The sequence below is a fragment of the Scylla paramamosain genome, chromosome 37 (genome assembly GCF_035594125.1).
Source record: "Scylla paramamosain isolate STU-SP2022 chromosome 37, ASM3559412v1, whole genome shotgun sequence".
Taxonomy (NCBI): Eukaryota; Metazoa; Arthropoda; class Malacostraca; order Decapoda; family Portunidae; genus Scylla; species Scylla paramamosain.
In genome coordinates, this window is record NC_087187.1 from 10,344,111 (window position 1) to 10,364,033 (window position 19,923).

Consider the following 19,923-nt stretch of genomic DNA (forward strand, 5'->3'; position numbering starts at 1 on the left):
GAACTTAAACTTAACACCAGGGCCTGTAGGCAGCCAGTCACACAATGGGCAATACTGAACAGCTTGCTTTCTCCACTGTGCTGAATGGCCTCCAGCAGAACACAGCCCCTCACTCAACACCAACACTACTAACACATGCAACCCACTCATATGATAACTAATGTGAGTGACAAAGTTATGACATCATTGTAATTGAGTTTTCCAAAGTGCAAACCACTCTGAGGAAATGTTGCACATGTTACAGCAAAGCTACACACCAATGAGCCACTCACAACACCTTTCATTACAAGCTGCACCAGACAATGCCCTCAGGACCACAGGGTTTCCAAGGCACAGTTTACCACCACATAAAAAAACAATTTTTTTTTAAGAAAAGCATATTTTTGAGTTATTATAAAAGGAACATAGTAACCCAAGCAAAAGAGAGAGAGAGAGAGAGAGAGAGAGAGAGAGAGAGAGAGAGAGAGAGAGAGAGAGAGAGAGAGAGAGAGAGAGAGAGAGAGAGAGAGAGAGAGAGAGAGAGAGAGAGAGAGAGAGAGAGAGAGAGAGAGAGAGAGAGAGAGAGAGAGAGAGAGAGAGAGAGAGAGAGAGAGAGAGAGAGAGCTTACATATATGACCATCAAGATTTCAGATGCCAAACTAGGGCATCATAAAGCTTAGCACAACACACCCTGGCCTGGCATTCCTGTGGGTCGGCACTGTCTGGGCCAAGCTGGGCATGACATGAGGCAAGGTCACAAGGTCACAGGGTCACCCCCAGTGCAGTCACTCTTCACCAGGGACAAAGGTTGCCGCTCACACTTACTTTTCACAGGGTATGACGGGAACAGAGTTGACAACACCAGAATAGAGGGAGGGGGTGAGACTACGACACGCAACACAGGACAGAGGGTGCGGCAGGAGACAAAATAAAGAGGTTAATGCCAAACAATGCCATCTTCAAACACTTGATATGAAAAGGACATTGTTGTGTAAGATTAAAAAATATGCAGCATTATGTATATCATTTTAAAAAGAAAAATAAACAATAAGAAATATTTACAACAGATGAAATTAAAATTAATTTAATGTAATGGGATAAGGGCACTAAATCTATAAAGCCACAGGGGCAGACCGCTTGTATGCAAAACTGTATTCCACAAGTGACAGATGTAAACATTAATACTAGTCTTGCCATAACACAATGAGAAGCTACACCTCATATAACAAGTCTGCTGTCATCTTACAACTGTAAATGTCCTGATCATCTAGTCCTCCTCACTTCACCTAACTATATACAGTCATAAACAAAGGTATTTTTAACTTTTCCATAAGTGTTTGCCATAAATGTCTTAATACAACCAGCACAGTGAGGGTTGTCCGTCGCCCGCAGTGGACCAATCACTTCCCCCTCCTAACCTGTCACGTGCTGCACTCTGCTCAACACATCATTCACAACACATTCTCCACTCATGTACTAATTACTTGAGCACTAACTAGGGAACTTTATGTGAATGACTCGCAGTTGGCATCAGATGGTGACACAAGACTATACTCTTAGGGTGCCACTCAAATATCTTGCATAAGATTGGTAACAAATTCAATCTTATCAAATGGTTACTTCAGATATCTTCTCAATAGCAGTTTTTTCATTAAAAAATTCATCATAACACTGCTTCCCACAATGAGAAGATGAGATATCAGGATTTAATAATGTATATACATGAAATTTTTATTTGGAGGAAAATTCCAAAGTGCCATCATGCATAGCTTCTTAAGAACGGACAAAGGAAATGTGTTTGTGTTTCATGTATTGCATGGAGCCCAGCACATGATGCCTTGGAATACAGTGTGGGCAGGTCTGCCCCAGGACACATAGCAGAGTGGCATGACATGCGTGTGATGGAGTTAACACACATCCATGCGTTGTGGCCAGGCTGAGCAGGCAGACTCCAGGGCACCACCACCGGTGCTCTCTTGGTCAGGAAATGGCAGAAAATGTTCTCCTTCCTCATAATTGCTTTTGGTAACTAGCATCACAACTTCTAAACCCTCCAGACACACTTCTCTCTCTCTCTCTCTCTCTCTCTCTCTCTCTCTCTCTCTCTCTCTCTCTCTCTCTCTCTCAATATATGATTGAGTACCAGAATAGGCTTAAAAATCCTCCCTCCTAAAAAAAAAAAAAAAAAAGCCATATCCAACACTGCTTAAGTTAGTGGTCTACCTAGTCTATCCCAAAGCCAGTTTCTGTTCCCTTGAAGAGACAGACAGCAAAAGTCTTCACCTGTCCCTGAACCTCATCTTTCCATTCTGCATACTAACTGTATCATTATCTAGTACTTCATTATGACAGAAACTACGGCAGTCTTTCTACACATTAATAAGGCTTCCTGTAACTTAACTCATACAGTGCTGTGCTTTGTCAGAAATAGGGGTCTTGTCAGGTTGCATTTTTTTTCGTATGTTCTTTATTTACCCCGTAAAATGACAAAAAATAACAAATCGTTTCATATATATATTATTCCCATACTATAAATGGAAGTGTGGCTACCACACAATTTTGATTCTTGGATTTTTCCCTTCTCAGAGTTCACAATATCAGACTAGGGATGTGGAATTTTATTTTATTATTATCTTTTTAAGTTTTTATTCTCACCTTTACATATTCCACAACCCTATAGTGTGCGTAATAAAGAAGTACTTCTTTACATTACAAGTACGTATAAATAAACAAGAATTGTACATTCAAGAAAATAGTCAGATGTGAATCTGGCAACAGCCCACGTCTCAAGGCCATGGCTACTACACCTGCAGTTCTCAAAGAATAGAACATACTATGAATTTTACAACTTTGTTTTCTTTTCCGATTACTCTGAAATCTTATCTTCTATTTCTTATGCCTTACTGATTATAGGTTTGTGAAGTAATTTCTTAGGAGAAAGTAACTTACTTTTAAATGTGATGACTTTTTGGGAAACAGCAGCCCACCCTGTGTAGCCAAATCCTTAACATTTATAACCAAAATCTTTATCCCTCTCCAATACCATAGCTTTCAATTTCTTTTTTTTTTTTTTTTTTTTTTATGTAGGAGGGACACTGGCCAAGGGCAACAAAAATACAATAAAAAAAATAAATAAATAATAATAAAAAAAAGGCCACTGAGATGCTGGTCCCCGAACAGGGCCCGAAGTGGTAGTGAAAAATTCAAGGATAAGTGTCTTGAAACCTCCCTTTTGAAGGAATTCAAGTCAGAGGAAGGTGGAAATACAGAAGCAAGCAGGGAATTCTAGTTTACCAGAGAAAGAGATGAAAGATTGAGAATACTGGTTAACATCTTCATTAAAGAGGTGGACAAAATGGGGATGAGAGAGAGAAGAAAGTCTTGTGCAGCGAGACTGTGGAAGGAAGGGAGGCATGCAGTTAGCAATATCAGAAGAGCAGTTAGCATGAAAACAGTGATAGAAGATAGCTTGAGATGTAACATTGTGGCAATGAGAAAGAGGCTGAAGACAGTCAGTTAGAGGAGAGGAGTTGATGAGATGAAAAGCTTTTGATTCCACCCTGTCTAAAAGAATGGTACGAGTGGAACCTCCTCAAGATATGTGAAACATACTCCATACATGAACAGATAAAGCCCCTTTAAAGAGTAAATAGCTGGGGTGAGTTATATTATATGCATGTTGACATAGATATCGAAAAAACAAAATAATCCCCAAATATGTCTCGGTTCCTACAGAACTACTCAGTCCATAATAACTCAAGAGCCCATAAGATAGATATGTATATGAAAACATTCATTCCTGACTTGTCAAAATATTCTTTGTTACTGTTAGTGACAAGTCTTATATATACAAACAAAACTGAAGGCCGTGATATGGCTCAAAAACAAAATCGTATATATACATTCTAAACACTTCCCTGAGATATATATATATATATATATATATATATATATATATATATATATATATATATATATATATATATATATATATATATATGCATACTAAATACTGTACAGGTTAAAAGAGAGAGAGCAGCAGCTCCCCTTTCTCTCTCTCTCTCTCTCTCTCTCTCTCTCTCTCTCTCTCTCTCTCTCTCTCTCTCTCTCTCTCTCACACACACACACACACATACTTCTTATGAGGAGTTAGGAAGGTTGTTCTTACAAGATACAAATGAATACATAAAGCTTATTACTGCTTGGTAGTGAAGCCAAATAATTCAGCACAGATTCAGCCATTTCCCATTTATGAAGCAAAGGAAGCTAACCATCATTAACCAATAAACAATTAGTCACTATGGAACAAAAATGTGATGCAGCTGACCAAGGTGTGGGTGATAGAAAGACCCAAGACTCACACCCCCAGTCACCACCATTGTCCAGCTGAGAGCTGTGAAAAGTGGCAAGGATCCTTAAGTATTCTTAAGTACCTGCCTTCTCCACCCATCACTACCACCATCATTTCCCTTTCCATCCACCATCAGCCTTCACCATCAATAAACACTTTCCTCATCATCACCACCACCTTTTCCTTCACCACATCACATCACTTACCTCCACCCACCATCAACACCATTATCACTCAGCTCCTCCTTCACCACTCCACCACCCTCCACCACCCACCATCATTTTTCACCATCACCCACCCCTAAAGCTCTTCACCATTATAGGTTACACCACAAGCTTCTGGGTTAGTGAACCATTTCCTTACCCCTCCAGTCCCTGTTCCTGTGAGTTCCCTTAAGTCAATTATTCATATTTACCAAGACACCAACAACACTGAGGGAATAAACTCATGGTAGTAAATACAAATATTGGTGTTGTAACTTACCTTTAGCTGTAATATAATTTCATATAACTCATTGGTCTTTTAATGGTTCATGTAACACAACATAACACAACACCATCATTATCAGTCTCTATGATTTCACTGCAAGACAAATGCCTAATCCAACCCTCTCTTATTCTAGATAACCTTAGCAATAAATGGGCAACAAACAGAAATGAGTGAGGAATCCTACTCAAAGAGGTGGCTGTGCTGAGGACTTGGGCAACAGCTGTGGTGGGTGTGTGGTGATTTCTGTGAGGATTTAGGATGCAGCCAAGACATCGTCTCATAGAAATAAAATACGAAGATTGAACCTCATCCCCCAACCTCCTTGCCTTTCAGTTACCTTAAACAACATGTAGTAAATGTGGTGGCTATATTTTTTTAGTCCACCCATGAAATGGGTGACCAGGATGTGTTCCCCTATGACAGTTGGTAAATATATACATAATTAAACAGAATACATCTAACCATTATAAAAATATCTTTCTGTCTATCTATCTATGTACCAGGCCAGTGATTCCACATGGGATGGCCCAGCCAAAGCACCATACGCTCATACATACATTATTTATACTTTTAATCCAATAAGCCCCAAGAACCAACAGGACTAAGAGTGTGAGTGATGTTTGTATACATATAAAAGTCTCACATGAACTTCATAACTTAAAAAGCTGAGACAAGACACTAGATTCCCTCATCTGATCACTAACACTCCTCCCCCTCTCTGGAAAGGCTCCTTCCCTCCACCTCTTATCTATGGCCCTTCCCTTGCCACTATGAACACACCACTGGATCATTACCCTGACCTCTCCAGCACCCAATCACTGCACACTTACCGGTCAGCTGGTATAGTTGGCACAGACACAATGGGCGCTGCTGAACGCTTCTCGGCCAGGATCTTGCGTGCCTTCTTCATCTTCTGCCTGGATGCTGCCTTGGCCGCCGCCTTCTTCGCTGAGTCCATGATCTCGTCAAGCTGGGGACGCTGCAAAGTGAAGACAGACTGGCCCTTCAACACCAAAGGTTCAACACAGCAAAAGCAAAGGCAAGCACTGTCACCACCATAATGTGCTTGACTGTAAATGCTAGACTAGAGTTTTTATAGCCAATATTTCCACAAGTATACTCCAATTACTGTTATTATAATTTAGACTCTTAAATTACTTTGATTTCTTAATTATGTAATATACAGTGGAACCTCAATTAACCAACAGATGAGAATGGCATTAACTGCAACACAGGATCTAGATAAACAGAGACAGACAGACAGACAGACATACAGACAGACAGCAGAGTGAGTACCAGTGGACTTTCAGGTAAGTGTGGCCTACAAATATAAATCATGTAAAACACAGCTCTGGCTTTTTTTTCTTTCTTTTAATGTGTGTGTGTGTGTGTGTGTGTGTGTGTGTGTGTGTGTGTGTGTGTGTGTGTGTGTGTGTGTGTGTGTGTGTGTGTGTGTGTGTGTGTGTGTGTGTGTAGTAGGGAATGACTGTCTCTTTCTCACACACACACACACACATACACTGGGGAATGAAAACACCTCTGCTCCCGACATATGGCACACACTCAGGTATTCTCACAATCAATGACATATGTTACAGGTGTATTACAAAGTGAAGATGCCTTACAGCCTTCACTCATCACTATCTGCTGCTGTTTACTTTGCTTTAGTCCTGCTGATACTCTGGTCCAGTACATATAAAAGTGATCTACAATTAAAGTGTTGGTTAATCAGGATTGCCATGTATACATACTAAAAATTACTGGAAAAATAGTTTCTGTACAATCTTCCCTCAGACAAAAATTATACCTAAAGATCTTGTAATAACCAGTAAAACTTTTCTTTTATTTGAGGCAGACCAACTGAGCTTCCATTTTTTTAACTTTTTACAAAGATATGATGCAGAGAAAGGACAATGATTTCTTAAATTATTTACTTTTTGCTTCCCCAAGTAAAGAGCATTTGTAATTATTTTTCCCTTATTCATTTTCATTTACTAATCATTATTTTTTTTGAGGTGTGATCTAACATAACAGTCTAGCACTTGAGTCTGTCAGCGGCGGTCACTGGTGAGGTGGAGGCTGGGCAGCGCCTCGTCCAGCCTTGAGTTGCTTCAGTAACACGCCAAATTCAGCAAAACACAACTACAGTTACAGGATTATATCACAGCCACACCATCGCAATGTTTCATCAATAATGTTAATACTGCATTAATCATGAATTCATTCTGATAATCATTAAAAGTACTGAACTAAAGATTTAGTATAATAATTTAGTCAATGATTGAAGCAGTAATTCCTTCATTAAACTGGATATGGTGTGGCATTGTACAAAACTGAGTGTAAATATCATTTCAGCTTACAGACAGTGACAGTTAATGGACATGCTGATGATAAAAGGTTCAGTGCAAAGACAACATGAGCAAAGTGTAGCGTCTCCTCAGTGGCCAGCATGTGTTCAGGTGTTGCTGAGCACAGCAAGTGTTACTGACAGAAAGCAAGGGAGTAAGGTGTTCCGAACCTCCCCCAACAAAGGCATAGCATTACACCCTACCACCCCACCACACTCAGCATTGTTATTACTGCCTGTTAATTGTGTTCCATTCTTGTTAACAAAAATAAATTAAACAGTGAAAGATTAACACTTTCCACTAACACTTCAGTCTGCCAAATCTTCCTTTTAAGTTATGGAAAATTTCATTCACACATATACACCCACACAAACAAAAAGAGGGTACCTATTGAAAAGCACTTCCAGTCTTTGGTTAATGAGAGAAAAGAAAAAGAGGAGACAAAATAAGACAGAATTCACCAGCCTCCTGTAAAGTGCATGGAAGAACAGCAGGAGCAACAGTACAAGAGTTTTACTACCATTAAAGCAAAGTTGCTGAGATAATATGACAATGAAAGCTTAAGAATGCAAGTCTGGAAACAGTAAACCTCCCCATGCAGCAATGTCTCTCCTCCACACACACACACACACACACACACACACACACACACACACACATACAAACACACACACACACACACAGCACCCCATTACATACCGCATCCGAGTCAGCTGGTGTGTGCATGTCACAATAAGCAGCTTTCCGCACTGTGACTGAGGTTCCATTGACATTGGTTTCCCTCATGGCATCAATCTTCATGTGCAAGCCGGCCTGCTGGGCACACGTCACATGGAAGGCTGTAAGGATGCCACAGAAGTAAGTAACACAGAATGATGTTGATCAGCAGCACTAGAGCAGAATATTTCCAAAATAAAGCAAAATACTTGAGTCTGTTTACAAGAATTTCCAATGGCTGGTGCTAAAAAAGAAATTCCATGACTAACAAAAAGATAAATTTTTGACTTTCAAGATGAGATGAAGAAAAATAACTGAAAAATATATAAAGACAATTGATGAGAAAAAAATAGCAGGAATACAAACATTAGCCCTTTATCCTGCTGGCAGCCTGAAAACAGCTCTGCAAGAACATTTTATTTCTTCAAAGGCAAGAGATAGGCAAGCTTTTTTATTAGTATTATTTATCATCATTAATTAATTATTATTATTATTTATTTTTTTTTTCATATTCTTTGCACTTTGAATTTTTTGTCTCTTTCCTGAGCATTGATCTGTACAAGTAAGAATACCGTTTCTTCCTCTACACTCACCAGTGTAGCAGTTGACCTTGTTGCACTGGATGCAGGCACCCACTCCACGCTGCTTGCAGATGTAGCAAGTCAATTTCCAGCGGGCCGAGGGAATGTTACCAATGCTGTCAATGGGCTCCAGGAAGACCTGGACACATGCAAGAGTTAGTTGAGCCATCACTATCAAGACATCAGTTTAACTGAAATCCTGTAAACACACAAATACCCACAAAGAGACAAAACAAGAGTTATAGACGTATAGAAGTAGTTTCTAAAAAATGAACAATATGCTTTAGTAAAGAGAATGGTGTATATGCAGAGTATATTATAAAGAAAACACAACATTTTAATATTAATAAAACAGGACATTATGAACTTGATTCAATCCTGTACACACACACACACACACAGAGCAGCACACATAACATATTGGGTGACTCACAGTGTTAGCAAAGCACACTTCAGGTATCCACATGGCACAAACAACATGGGCCCAGCGACTGTCATCAGTCTGCTTGAAGGCGCCTCCTTTATTGGGACACAGGGCACAGTCCACAGCTCGAGAGGGAGACTGCAGGCACCGGCGACACAGCCACTGGCCCTCAGGGATGTATGGCACTCCGTAGCACTCCTGGAGTGGATGGCAAGGGTGATATTAAAGGGAATATTCATAGAAGTCCATTGCAGATTTGATCTTTAACCCCTAAACAGCAGTGATCACCTATTTGGGTGCAATCCAGCAGCTTGCTCACAGCAGTGATAATCTCTTATGGCATGATTATTTGCACCTGGACTTTTGAATTTAGACATCTCATTTTCCTCTCAGATGTTCTGGAGATATGTGGCAACTAAATCGCTAGGAAGAAGAGTGATTCTCTCCCGAGATAGAGGCCTCAATCATGATTTATGGAGCTATGGAGGAGGTATCTGGCAACTTGTGATGCGCTGGATGGAACGAGTGCTTTCTATGTGCTTTTTGGCCAGAAATGCCACTGTACAGCAAATTCGAGAACTTTGTGTGTGTGAGCATGATTATTATTATCATTATTATTATTATTATTATTATCATTATTATTATTATTATTATTATTATTATTTATTACTCTCTCTCTCTCTCTCTCTCTCTCTCTCTCTCTCTCTCTCTCTCTCTCTCTCTCTCTCTCTCTCTCTCATCATTTTTCTTACTGTAAATATGGGAAATGGTTCAAGAAGGAGGTCAGAGGGAAAAAGACAAGAAAGACAGATGAGGGGAACAGTAACATGAGGGGTCAGTTGGGGTTGGCACACCAATGAAGCAGACAGACAAACAGACAGACAGAGAGAGATTGTCTAGAATTCTTTACTTCTTTATTATTTACTATTTTTTTTTTTATTCTCATATTTCATGTACTTGTGAGGGGAGGGAGGGAGACCATGGTATGGAGGGATGGAACAGAAGGGAGGGAAGGGAGGGGGGAGAAGAAAAGTGATTAATGATGGGAAGAAAATGAGAGAGAGAGAGAGAGAGAGAGAGAGAGAGAGAGAGAGAGAGAGAGAGAGAGAGAGAGAGAGAGAGAGAGAGAGAGAGAGAGAGAGAGAGAGAGAGAGAGAGAGAGACCAATGTTTGGAATAGTAGCCATTTCAAAAAAACAGGAAGAACTTCATTTCAAGGAAAACATGTGTTAGAAGGGCAACTTGTATGTATGTGGCTACAACAGCAAAAGCAATATAAATAAACCTCTCTTCACCAGGAACATCTCCCTGCCACATGGAGCCTTCCTGCAGCACGGCACATCACCATGCCCAAAAATCTTTTCTTTGTTTTCTGACCATGGATTTTGCTTTAGCTTACATATAGAAAATACAAGTTTATTTTCATTATCTCTATTACTAAAAATATCATGCAAGAATAAGTAAACATGTAATATCCTCTCATATTGAAAACTATTTTACCCCATACGTGGAAACTTTCAAGTTACAATACACCCCACTGTTTAGGGGTTAATCAATTGTCAGTGTTAATGGAAACAGGCATGAGATTGGTGCCTATCATTTGGTAATGACAACTTCACTGTATTCTTTTATTTTGATCAATGAATATAGGTTGAGGAAATGAAATATTTGTAAGCAATTGCTGGAGATAAGGGTTTCATTGATAAAATAATAACAGAACTAAGGAAAGGTTAATAAGTTTCTGTTTGGTGTGCAAAAGCCCATTATCAGTTCATACCGAGGGGAAGTGGTGTATACAAATTGCACACTCAAAAGTGGTAATTTGGTATCAAAAGGTAACATATTACAAGCTTTAATCAGTCCTGTTTAAATACAACTAGGTCTGCACTTGTCCTCACCTGATGCACAGCCAGGTTGCACATATCACAGAAGAGGATCACATTGCTGTTCTGACACTCGCCGTCCATACATATGCAGCACACGGCATCTTCGTCAATCGGCACACCAGAGTCACGTCCCGAACACTGCGCCTGCCGTACATAATTATACCATTATCATCATCACCAATTCAGACACAGTAGGTAGACTGGATGAGCAAAGAATACTACAGATTATGCAAGATTTCCCTCATCAGCACCTGGAAGAACGACTCCTTCTCCAGCCGGTCCATAAGCAGCTCAAAGTTCTCCATCTCCACCGCTGGGAGTCCATCTACAGACCGCTTCTCATTCATGAGCTGCAGCCACGCACGGTCTTCCTCATCCATGTCGTACTCCACCTCCTCATCCAGCTCCTCCAGGCTCTTCTCAATGAACCTAAAGTGGGACAGGAAAAACTGATTCACTTTGCACTGTCATAATTCTTATTTACATACACATCTCCTGACCTCCAAAGGGTCAAGATGTGTGTGCCGGCTCTTCTCAGAGCAGCCACAGGTCTGTATGTCACCCAACCCCGTATCTACCCACCTCCATCCTTCAAGTGGAAGTGAAACAAAATTAGACAAATTATAAACAATATCTGGACACTGAATGAAGAGCAGTGAATTCACATTTATCAGAGAACTTTGATGAAGCTGGATCATGAGTGGAGTGGGTGTGCAAGATGGGTGTGAGGCATGAGGGTGGATGTGTCCCTTAGCACAGGGACTCTGCCACCCTATACCATCCCCACCACATATCTGTGGCCCAGGATGCAACCTGCCCGAGTCTCCCATCCTTATCAGCCACCTCAACCCTTACATCCTCCACCCAGTAGCCAAAAAGGAGAGGTGACAGACAATCCACACAATAGCAAGAACAGACAGACACCCAAAAACATCAGTATGGTTACCATTGCCGCCACTACAAACCTGTGATAGTTGGAGGGTTGTGGCGGTGCATCAGGGAGACTCTTATAATAGTCTTCGATGATCCTGAAGGACGCCTCAGGGAGCTTGTTGGTCTTTTTCTCCTCTATAGTGTAGCGCTGCACGTCCACACCTCGATCCTTGTCACTGGCTCTAGCCTGAGGGAGGGAAGAAAGGAGGGAGGGGCTGTGAGAAGCTGCCATGAGGACCTCTTCCAGTCTAGTGTGTTGTGCTGTACTGGTGTGTGTGTGTGTGTGTGTGTGTGTGTTAGTGCACACATTTCCTTATGTATATGGTAATCTATTCCAGTGAATGTATATACTATATATCAAGACAAAAACTGGCACAGACTAGACTGTCTCAGTAGCTATAAGCACATTACAACCAAGAAAATCAAATAAATCACTAAATAACATATAGAAGACTCTTTACATTTATTTAAAAATATAACTGACACACACACATACACACACACACACACACACACACACACACACACACACAATAGATTAAAGTAAATGCAAAGAATATTCAGTTTTAAAGAAGTGATGATCAACCAAATGAGGCAGAGTGACTGGACCAATAGTACAATCTCACTTCCCACACCATCATAGGTAAATACACACACACATACACATGAATACAACACCTAACCTACCTTAGGTGTCTTCTGTGCAGGAGTCTTGGGGAGGGGAGTGCTGGGTGAAGCAGAGGATGAGGAGGACGAGGTGGTGGAGGAGTTAGAAGCAGTGGAGGAGGTGGAAGATATGGAGGAGGATGAGGAGGAAGACAAGGAGGATGTGGAGGAGGATGTAGTAGTACTGGTGGTGATGGTGGTGGCAGCAGTGGTCTTAGTAGGGGCTTTTGTGGGTTGGGTCTTGGCAGGCTGAGCTTTAGCAGGCTGAGTTTTAGCTGGTTGTGTTTTGGCTGGTTGTGTTTTAGCTGGCTGGGTTTTAGTGGGCTGGGTCTTGGTTGCTGGGGGAGTCTTTCCAGAGGGTGTCTTGGGGAGGGGCTTGATGGAGGGGGTGCGTGCCTGTTCCTGAGGGGGCGGCTCTTCCACCACAGGGGGCATGGAGGCCTCATAGTCTTCCTGTGGGTATGGTGGCACACTGGTTATGTTGTCCTGCTGATGTGTTTGTGTGTGCTTCAAAATATTTCATAACATACATTTTCTCTATTTCTCCATTCTCTTTTTTTTTTTTTACTCTATTATCTTAAAATAAAAATCTGAGGGACCATAAACTCACTTTCTTTGATGATACAGTTTGAGAAAATATTGTATTTACAAGCCGCATCATGGCATAAACACACAAAGTTTAAATCTAATATTTCCCAATAGATTAGATTCATTCTGAATAATATAAACAAAGTATTTTTTATGATGTATATAAGCGTACAAGTATTAGTCTTATGTAATAAGTGTTTAAGAGAATCATTACATTTGTAGGCAACATCACAGCATATGAACATATTTCATTTAAATCCTATACATCCACATATTAAGTTCATGGAAGATATTTGTATTTCCAACAATCCTAAATACAGTGAATATGTTATCTCTTGAACTGTGAATCTAATCATCCTTGATAAAATGAGATTATTACTTCACCTACAGAGAAAATGTACATTATTAACTAATCATTCTATTTATACTCATATAATTATCATATTAACTCTAAAATTGCATATAGGTATCAAAACATAGAAAAATACACTCACATGTACCTTGGACAAGATCTCTATGGGATCATACACAGAGAGTCGGGTCAGCTTGCCATCCACCTCAAATTCAACCGTCTTCATGTCATGGGAGTAGGGCACCGAGGGTGGCTCTGGCTCCTGGTTGGCCAGCGGGGACGGGGGTCGCTTCATGTTCTTCTTGCGCGCTTCACAGACACAAATTTATCAGGTCACCAAAGGGAAGGAAGTCATGCACCAATGTGGCACACCATTAATATGTGTATCACATTGCTAAATTCTGTCTTCATGCACCAATGTGACAAACCATTAATAAGAGTATCACATTGCTAAATTCTGTCTGTCTCTATTACATTCTGATAAGCATTTACTGCAATTACTTGGCAGTGTGGAGAATGAGGAACAGATCAGGGTACTTATGTGTTTGTACTGGTATCTGATAAGTCTTCTCACCTTTTGACTGGTACAGCTTCTCAAGAATAATAATAAAGTGGTCCTATGTAAGTTTCCAGTACAATTTTGAAGAATAATAATAAAGTGGTCCTATGTAAGTTTCCAGTACATTTTTGAAAGACACCACTGACAGCATTAAATAATTAGTCTTTCATGATAACTGGACAGCATACACACTAACACCACACATTTAATTAATTTTTTTCTTTTTTGCTCCTAATATATAACATTTTGGGGGGGTTCCTGATCCTAATATGTACAGTGCATCAAGGAAGAACCAAACACTTCCAAGTAAAAAAGAAGGGAACTGGAAACTACACAATAATAACTAAATTGTTATTCTTTCTAAAATCACGTTATGACATGTACTACTTTTCTTGTAATGGTTGCCAAAAACTGCTAAGAATCATAATAGAGTAGAAAAGTGTCATTCCATCAAAAAGAAGAAAAGAACTAAATGACCTTCATTTGATACGAGAAAAAATTATATGAGATAAATCATATGAGGTGAAAACTGATCTTGGAAAACTTACATTATACAGATAAAATAGAAATTAGAACATCCATACTCATCACACACAAGAGCCACAACTCACCAGATTTTGGAGTGACCACACTGGGTGGAGGGTTCTCGTGGTCAAAAGTAGTCATGTGGTGCTGGATGCCGGCCAGACTGCGGTACACCTTACCACAGGAGGCGTGCGGACACTCGTAGGGTGGCTTGGTCATACGGCAGTGGTCCAAAAACTGGTCCATGTCGTAGCCAAGTCCCAACCGAGGCATGGCGGTGGTGGTGTCTGGTGGTGAGGTATGGAAGGATGTGTTAAGATGCAACATATAGTTGTGAACAACTGTCAAGTAATGTAACATACTAATTTCTACTGTGTTCAACATTTTCCTAAGTCCTCTGATTTGCTGACAGTCATCTTGAAAAAATTGAAAACTGATAGATTCTAAGATCAGGGCATTTAAGATTAAGGGAAAACGCTAAACACAGTAGAAGTAAGTGTAACAGGTTACTCGATTTGACTACAACTGTACTTTATGAAAACCTCATATACAACTGTCATAGTAGTTGTCACAAAGTCCTGTACATTATAAAGGACAGAAGAGAAGTATATATAAGAGATTAAGGGCAGGTGAAGAGGTTTTAAGGCCACAATATAACAATTTTGAACAGTCAGGAGGTTAACAAGGAAAGCTAAGGGTAATTATGAATTAAAGGTAGCCAGCCAGGTGAAGATGGACCCCAAGGGATTTTATCAGGTATACAGGATGAAGAATAAGGATACTATAGGTCCATTAAAGGCAGCAGATGGGGAGCTGGTTAGTTCTGGGGAGATTAGTAAAATTCTGAATAAGTATTTTTTAACTGTCTTCACCCAGGAAAACATACAGGATATGCAAATGAGAATGAGAAGCTGACAGATATTTCCATAACTAAGGAAATAGTGGAACAGGAGATAGATAAGCTAAAAAAGTTCAAGACACCAGGAACTGATGAAGTATATCCCAGAGTACTTAAGGAATGCAAAGAGGTTATTAGTGAGCTGTTAGTTTCTGTGTTTAGGAAATCACTTGAGTCAGGTGAGGTACCAGTAATGTGGAGGCAGGCTAAGAAAGGCTTTAAGAAAGGTGATAAAACTTTAGCATCTAATTATAGACCTGTCAGCTTAACTTCAGTTGTAGGTAAAATATTGGAGTCAATAACAGTGAGGAACATTAGGGACCATTTAGACAAACATAACTTGATAAATCAGTCACAGCATGGCTTCACGAAGGGGAAGTCTTGCCTGACGAACTTGTTTTTACAATTACAGTAAAGCGTATGAGGCTGTAGATAATGGTGATAGTTATGACATTTTATATCTGGACTTTAGTAAAGCTTTTAACAAGGTACCCTATCAGAGGTTCCTGAGAAAGGTTAGGGCACACGGAATAGATGGGAAGGTGTTAGGCTTGATAAGGTCACGTAATTAGTGGGGTGCCACAAGGATCAGTATTAGGGCCATTGTTGTTTTCAATATATATTAATGACTTGGATAGTGGAATCAGTAGTGATGTTAGTAAATTTGTGAATGACACAAAGATAGGCAGATTAATTAGGTCAGAATCAGATGCCATTGCCTTGCAGGCAGATTTAGATTGGATGAATGAATGGACAGACAGATGGCAAATGCAGTTTAATATCGACAAATGCAAAGTACTTAGCGTAGGTAGAGGAAATCCACACAGTAGATACACAATAAACAACGAAACTCTGGCAGATACGGGATACAAGAAAGATTTTGGAGTTATAGTTAGCTCTGAACTCCGTCTACGAAAGTAATGCATTGAGGCCAGAAACGGGGCAAATTTGGATTAATCTTTAGAGGTGTTAAAAATAGAAGGCCTGAAATAATATTAAAGTTATACTTGGCGCTGGTCAGACCCCATCTAAACTACGCTGTGCAGTTCCGGTCACCACAATACAGGAAAGATATAGGTCTATTACAATCAGTACAGAGGAGAATGACTAAAAGGATACAGGGGATGAGGAGTATTCCTTATGAAGTGAGATTGAAGCTGTTAAATTTACATTCTTTACCGAGACATAGGTTAAGAGGGGACCTGATAGAAGTCTTTAAGTGGTATAAAGATTATAACAAGGGGGATCAAAGCAAAATCCTTAGATCAGTAACCAGGATAGAACAAGAAATAATGGGTTCAAGCTTGAAAAATTTAGGTTTAAGAAAGAGATAGGAAGAAATTGGTTCCCATATAGAGTGGTAGATGAGTGGAACGGACTCAGTAATCATGTTGTTAGTGCTAAGACATAACGAAGCTTTAAGAGAAGATTAGATGGGTTTATGGATGGGCATGATAGGTGGAAATAGGTTGGTTTATTTCATATAGGGACTGCCACATGTAAGCCTGGAGGCTTCTTGCAGCTTCCTTATTTCTTATGTTTGCATATTCATATGTTCTGTGAATTTCATGTCTATTATGCAAGCAGAAATTAATTAATGTACAGACTGCTTTACATCACAGGCTCTTCATAGACCAAGAAAAATTGGGATGTGACCGGTGAAGTTAGTTGTTTGATACTGAAATGTTTGAAATATAACCACTCTAGACAACTGCACTATGAAGACCAAGGGTGATTACATGTGTGTGTGTGTGTGTGTGTGTGTGTGTGTGTGTGTGTGTGTGTGTGTGTGTGTGTGTGTGTGTGTGTGTGTGTGTGTGTGTGTGTGTGTGTGTGTGTGTGTGTGTTTATGTGTGTTTACCTAGTTGTAATTTACAGGGCCTGAGCTACACTCATGTGGTCCCATCTCCATATCTACACTTGTTCAGTTTTTCCTTAAAGTTGTGCACATTCATTGCCAGTACTGCATCCTCACTTAGCTTGTTTCAAACTTCTATATTTCTCAGTGGGAAACTATATTTCTTTATGTTACTCAAGCACTTTCCTTTTCTTAGTTTTTTGCTGTCCTTGTGTGTGTGTGTGTGTGTGTGTGTGTGTGTGTGTGTGTGTGTGTGTGTGTGTGTGTGTGTGTGTGTGTGTGTGTGTGTGTGTGTGTGTGTGTAAATGGTGTGTAAGTGATGTGACAGACATTGTGTGTGTGACTTTAAAGCAAGAAGTAAAGAACAAAGTGCTGGAAATAAAAGATTTAAGTGATATACATTTAAGTGATACTGCAAGGTGTGTGTGTGTGTGTGTGTGTGTGTGTGTGTGTGTGTGTGTGTGTGTGTGTGTGTGTGTGTGTGTGTGTGTGTGTGTGTAAATGATGGAGTGTAAGTGATGTGACAGACAGTGCTGTAAAAAAAAGTTTTCATGTGTCAGCTGCTGTTCATTTCTCCCTCACATTATGACCCACAAACACACTTTCACACTGTTCCAGGTGACTTGGGGCACAACAGCTCAGAGGAATATAGCTAAACATTCCACACTGGTCAGGGATCTCAACCCTGCCCTGTCACTTTTGAGGCACCAACACTCACAAGAGATGGGCTGGTAACTCCTTCAGCAGCATTTTTAAACATTTTCACACACTGGGATAACTTAACAGGATATATTGTCAACCAGTACACTTATGCCATAACTGGAACACTAATTTTGCATCTTCACAGTTCCCCTAGCACACTTTACATATAGCAATGCTGTAGTGAAGGTTAGAGTAATAGGAATGACTGGTGGGACCGACTAGCTGGCTGATGCCTCAGGTGTCTCAGCAGGCTAGACTATCAAGGAAAAAGCTTCAAAATACATGCCAGCCAAGCCTCCTTCAGTAGATAGACAGACTCCCTCAGCCATGGCACAGAGCTGCTTACATTAAGAGGAAAAAATGCCACCCACCTCAGGACTTAAATGTAAAGGGTCATGGTTTAGTGCTTAGACTCTTACTGTGTGGGAGAAAAAAACATAACCAGCCCTTCCCCTTCCCCTCAACAATGCACTTTTCCACCGCCACCACCTGCTACTCACCCAAGCTTTCCTCCACTCCGGGGACTGGCTAGGATAATAGACAAATGTCCCCTTTGCCTGCGCATGTGCTGCCCACAGATAAGTTATCCCAAGGCAAGCCAGTCTGCATTAATTCACGAAAGCCTCAAATCATCTCAATAGGAAAGCGGCGAGTGATGCCACGTTACATTAACTTTTACAATTACACATTCCCTGATCCTCCTCGTCACTCATAACTATCAAATCTACTAAAAATTTACCTTCCGCCTCTCTGGGCTTCACTGCAAGGAGAAAAGCGGCCCTGAAGGGTGAATAAAGTAAGTTTTTAATAAAAGTTAGACCCGCGTCCCGTAGTGGCCAGCGGCGCCTCACCCTCTGACATCCAGCGCCCGACCCGCCGCTACTCACACCCTTATTTCATCCCTTTTCCCCACATTTCCCAGTCTCTTTAATGCGTCATGGATGAAGTAGATGCCCACTAGAAGTAATGCAGTCATTTATCACTAACCTGGGTATCGCTAGATGTAAAATAAATGATGTTTTCAAGGGAAGGATCGATTCTGCCAGCTGGTCTCCGAGCCAACCATTGTGAGCCAAAACAACTTTTCTCAGCAGCGAGGATTGGAGTGTGGAAACTGGGGAGGACTGGGAAGGGGACACGTACAGGGAAACTGGGAGAGGGAAACATGGATTGAAAGTGGAACAGAATGAACATAAGTCGGGAGAAATGATAATGTGGAGGGGATAAATGGAAGTTAGGAAGTAATGAATCTAGGAAAGAAAGAACCAGGGAAACTCGGAGGGCAGAGTATGGGAGACAAGCATGAAAACTGGGAGAGAGGCAGGTCATGGAGTGTGGAAACCGGGAAGGACTGGGACGCAAAACCACGGAAAGTGGGAGAGGAACACATTAAAAAAATGAAAGAGAACAAACAAAAGCTGGGAAAAGAGAAACGCTAACTTGGAAAGGATAAACAGAGGCTGAGGGTGGAAGAAATTAAACTGTGAAGAAACAACGGGAACTTTGGGAAGACAAATAAAAACTGAAAGAAAGAGACATGGAACTTGGGAGAGGGACACATTTTTAAGTACATGGAAACTGGGAAAGATAACTGATAGCTTAGAGATGACGATGGAAACTGGTGAAAGAGAAAAACGGAACTGAGGGAGGAAAACTGAAACTGGAGAAGAATAAGTTGACACATATTCACATGCGAGTGGAAATCGGAAGAAGAGTATGCAATAACTGGGGAAGACGGAATGGAATCTGGGAAATAATAGAAAAAAAAAACATATATCTTGAGGAAAAAGTTTTGATCGAGTAAATGACAAAATGAAAACTGAAAAAAATTGAAATATTAACAGTTTCATGGGTTTTGATTAATCATTTATCTCATGCAGTTTAATAATATTCAACTATGTAAAAGTTTACATGAAAGATATACATTTTTGTGTGGCTTTCATATTTTGCTCCCATCGATATTCCTCATCCTCTTATTTATCTCTAGCTGCGTCTCTCTCTCTCTCTCTCTCTCTCTCTCTCTTAGTTCATAAATAAAGCATCCCATTACTTGACAACTTTTTTTCC

General features: G+C 40.4%; 1 protein-coding gene across 10 annotated transcripts in view; it reads right to left on the bottom strand.

Moving 5' to 3' along the window:
- LOC135091482 (bromodomain-containing protein 1-like) overlaps positions 1–19,534 on the bottom strand; it is a 39,635-nt gene extending 20,101 nt beyond the window's left edge. For 2 of the 10 annotated variants that reach the window (XM_063989155.1, XM_063989153.1), the window contains exons 1-12: positions 18,844–19,534; positions 14,485–14,685; positions 13,457–13,623; positions 12,396–12,827; positions 11,741–11,895; positions 11,027–11,204; positions 10,788–10,919; positions 8,900–9,088; positions 8,479–8,605; positions 7,868–8,007; positions 5,651–5,799; positions 806–865 (exon numbers count right to left, since the gene is read on the bottom strand). In XM_063989155.1, coding sequence (XP_063845225.1) covers positions 806–865; positions 5,651–5,799; positions 7,868–8,007; positions 8,479–8,605; positions 8,900–9,088; positions 10,788–10,919; positions 11,027–11,204; positions 11,741–11,895; positions 12,396–12,827; positions 13,457–13,623; positions 14,485–14,671 — 1,916 coding nt within the window. In that variant the 5' untranslated portion in view covers positions 14,672–14,685; positions 18,844–19,534. Of the gene's footprint in view, positions 1–805; positions 866–5,650; positions 5,800–7,867; positions 8,008–8,478; positions 8,606–8,899; positions 9,089–10,787; positions 10,920–11,026; positions 11,205–11,740; positions 11,896–12,395; positions 12,828–13,456; positions 13,624–14,484; positions 14,686–18,356; positions 18,380–18,595; positions 18,753–18,843 lie in introns of those variants that run through there. The other 8 variants (XM_063989160.1, XM_063989159.1, XM_063989157.1 and 5 more) reach the window with 7 other exon arrangements.
- Between the last annotated feature and the right edge of the window lie 389 nt (positions 19,535–19,923).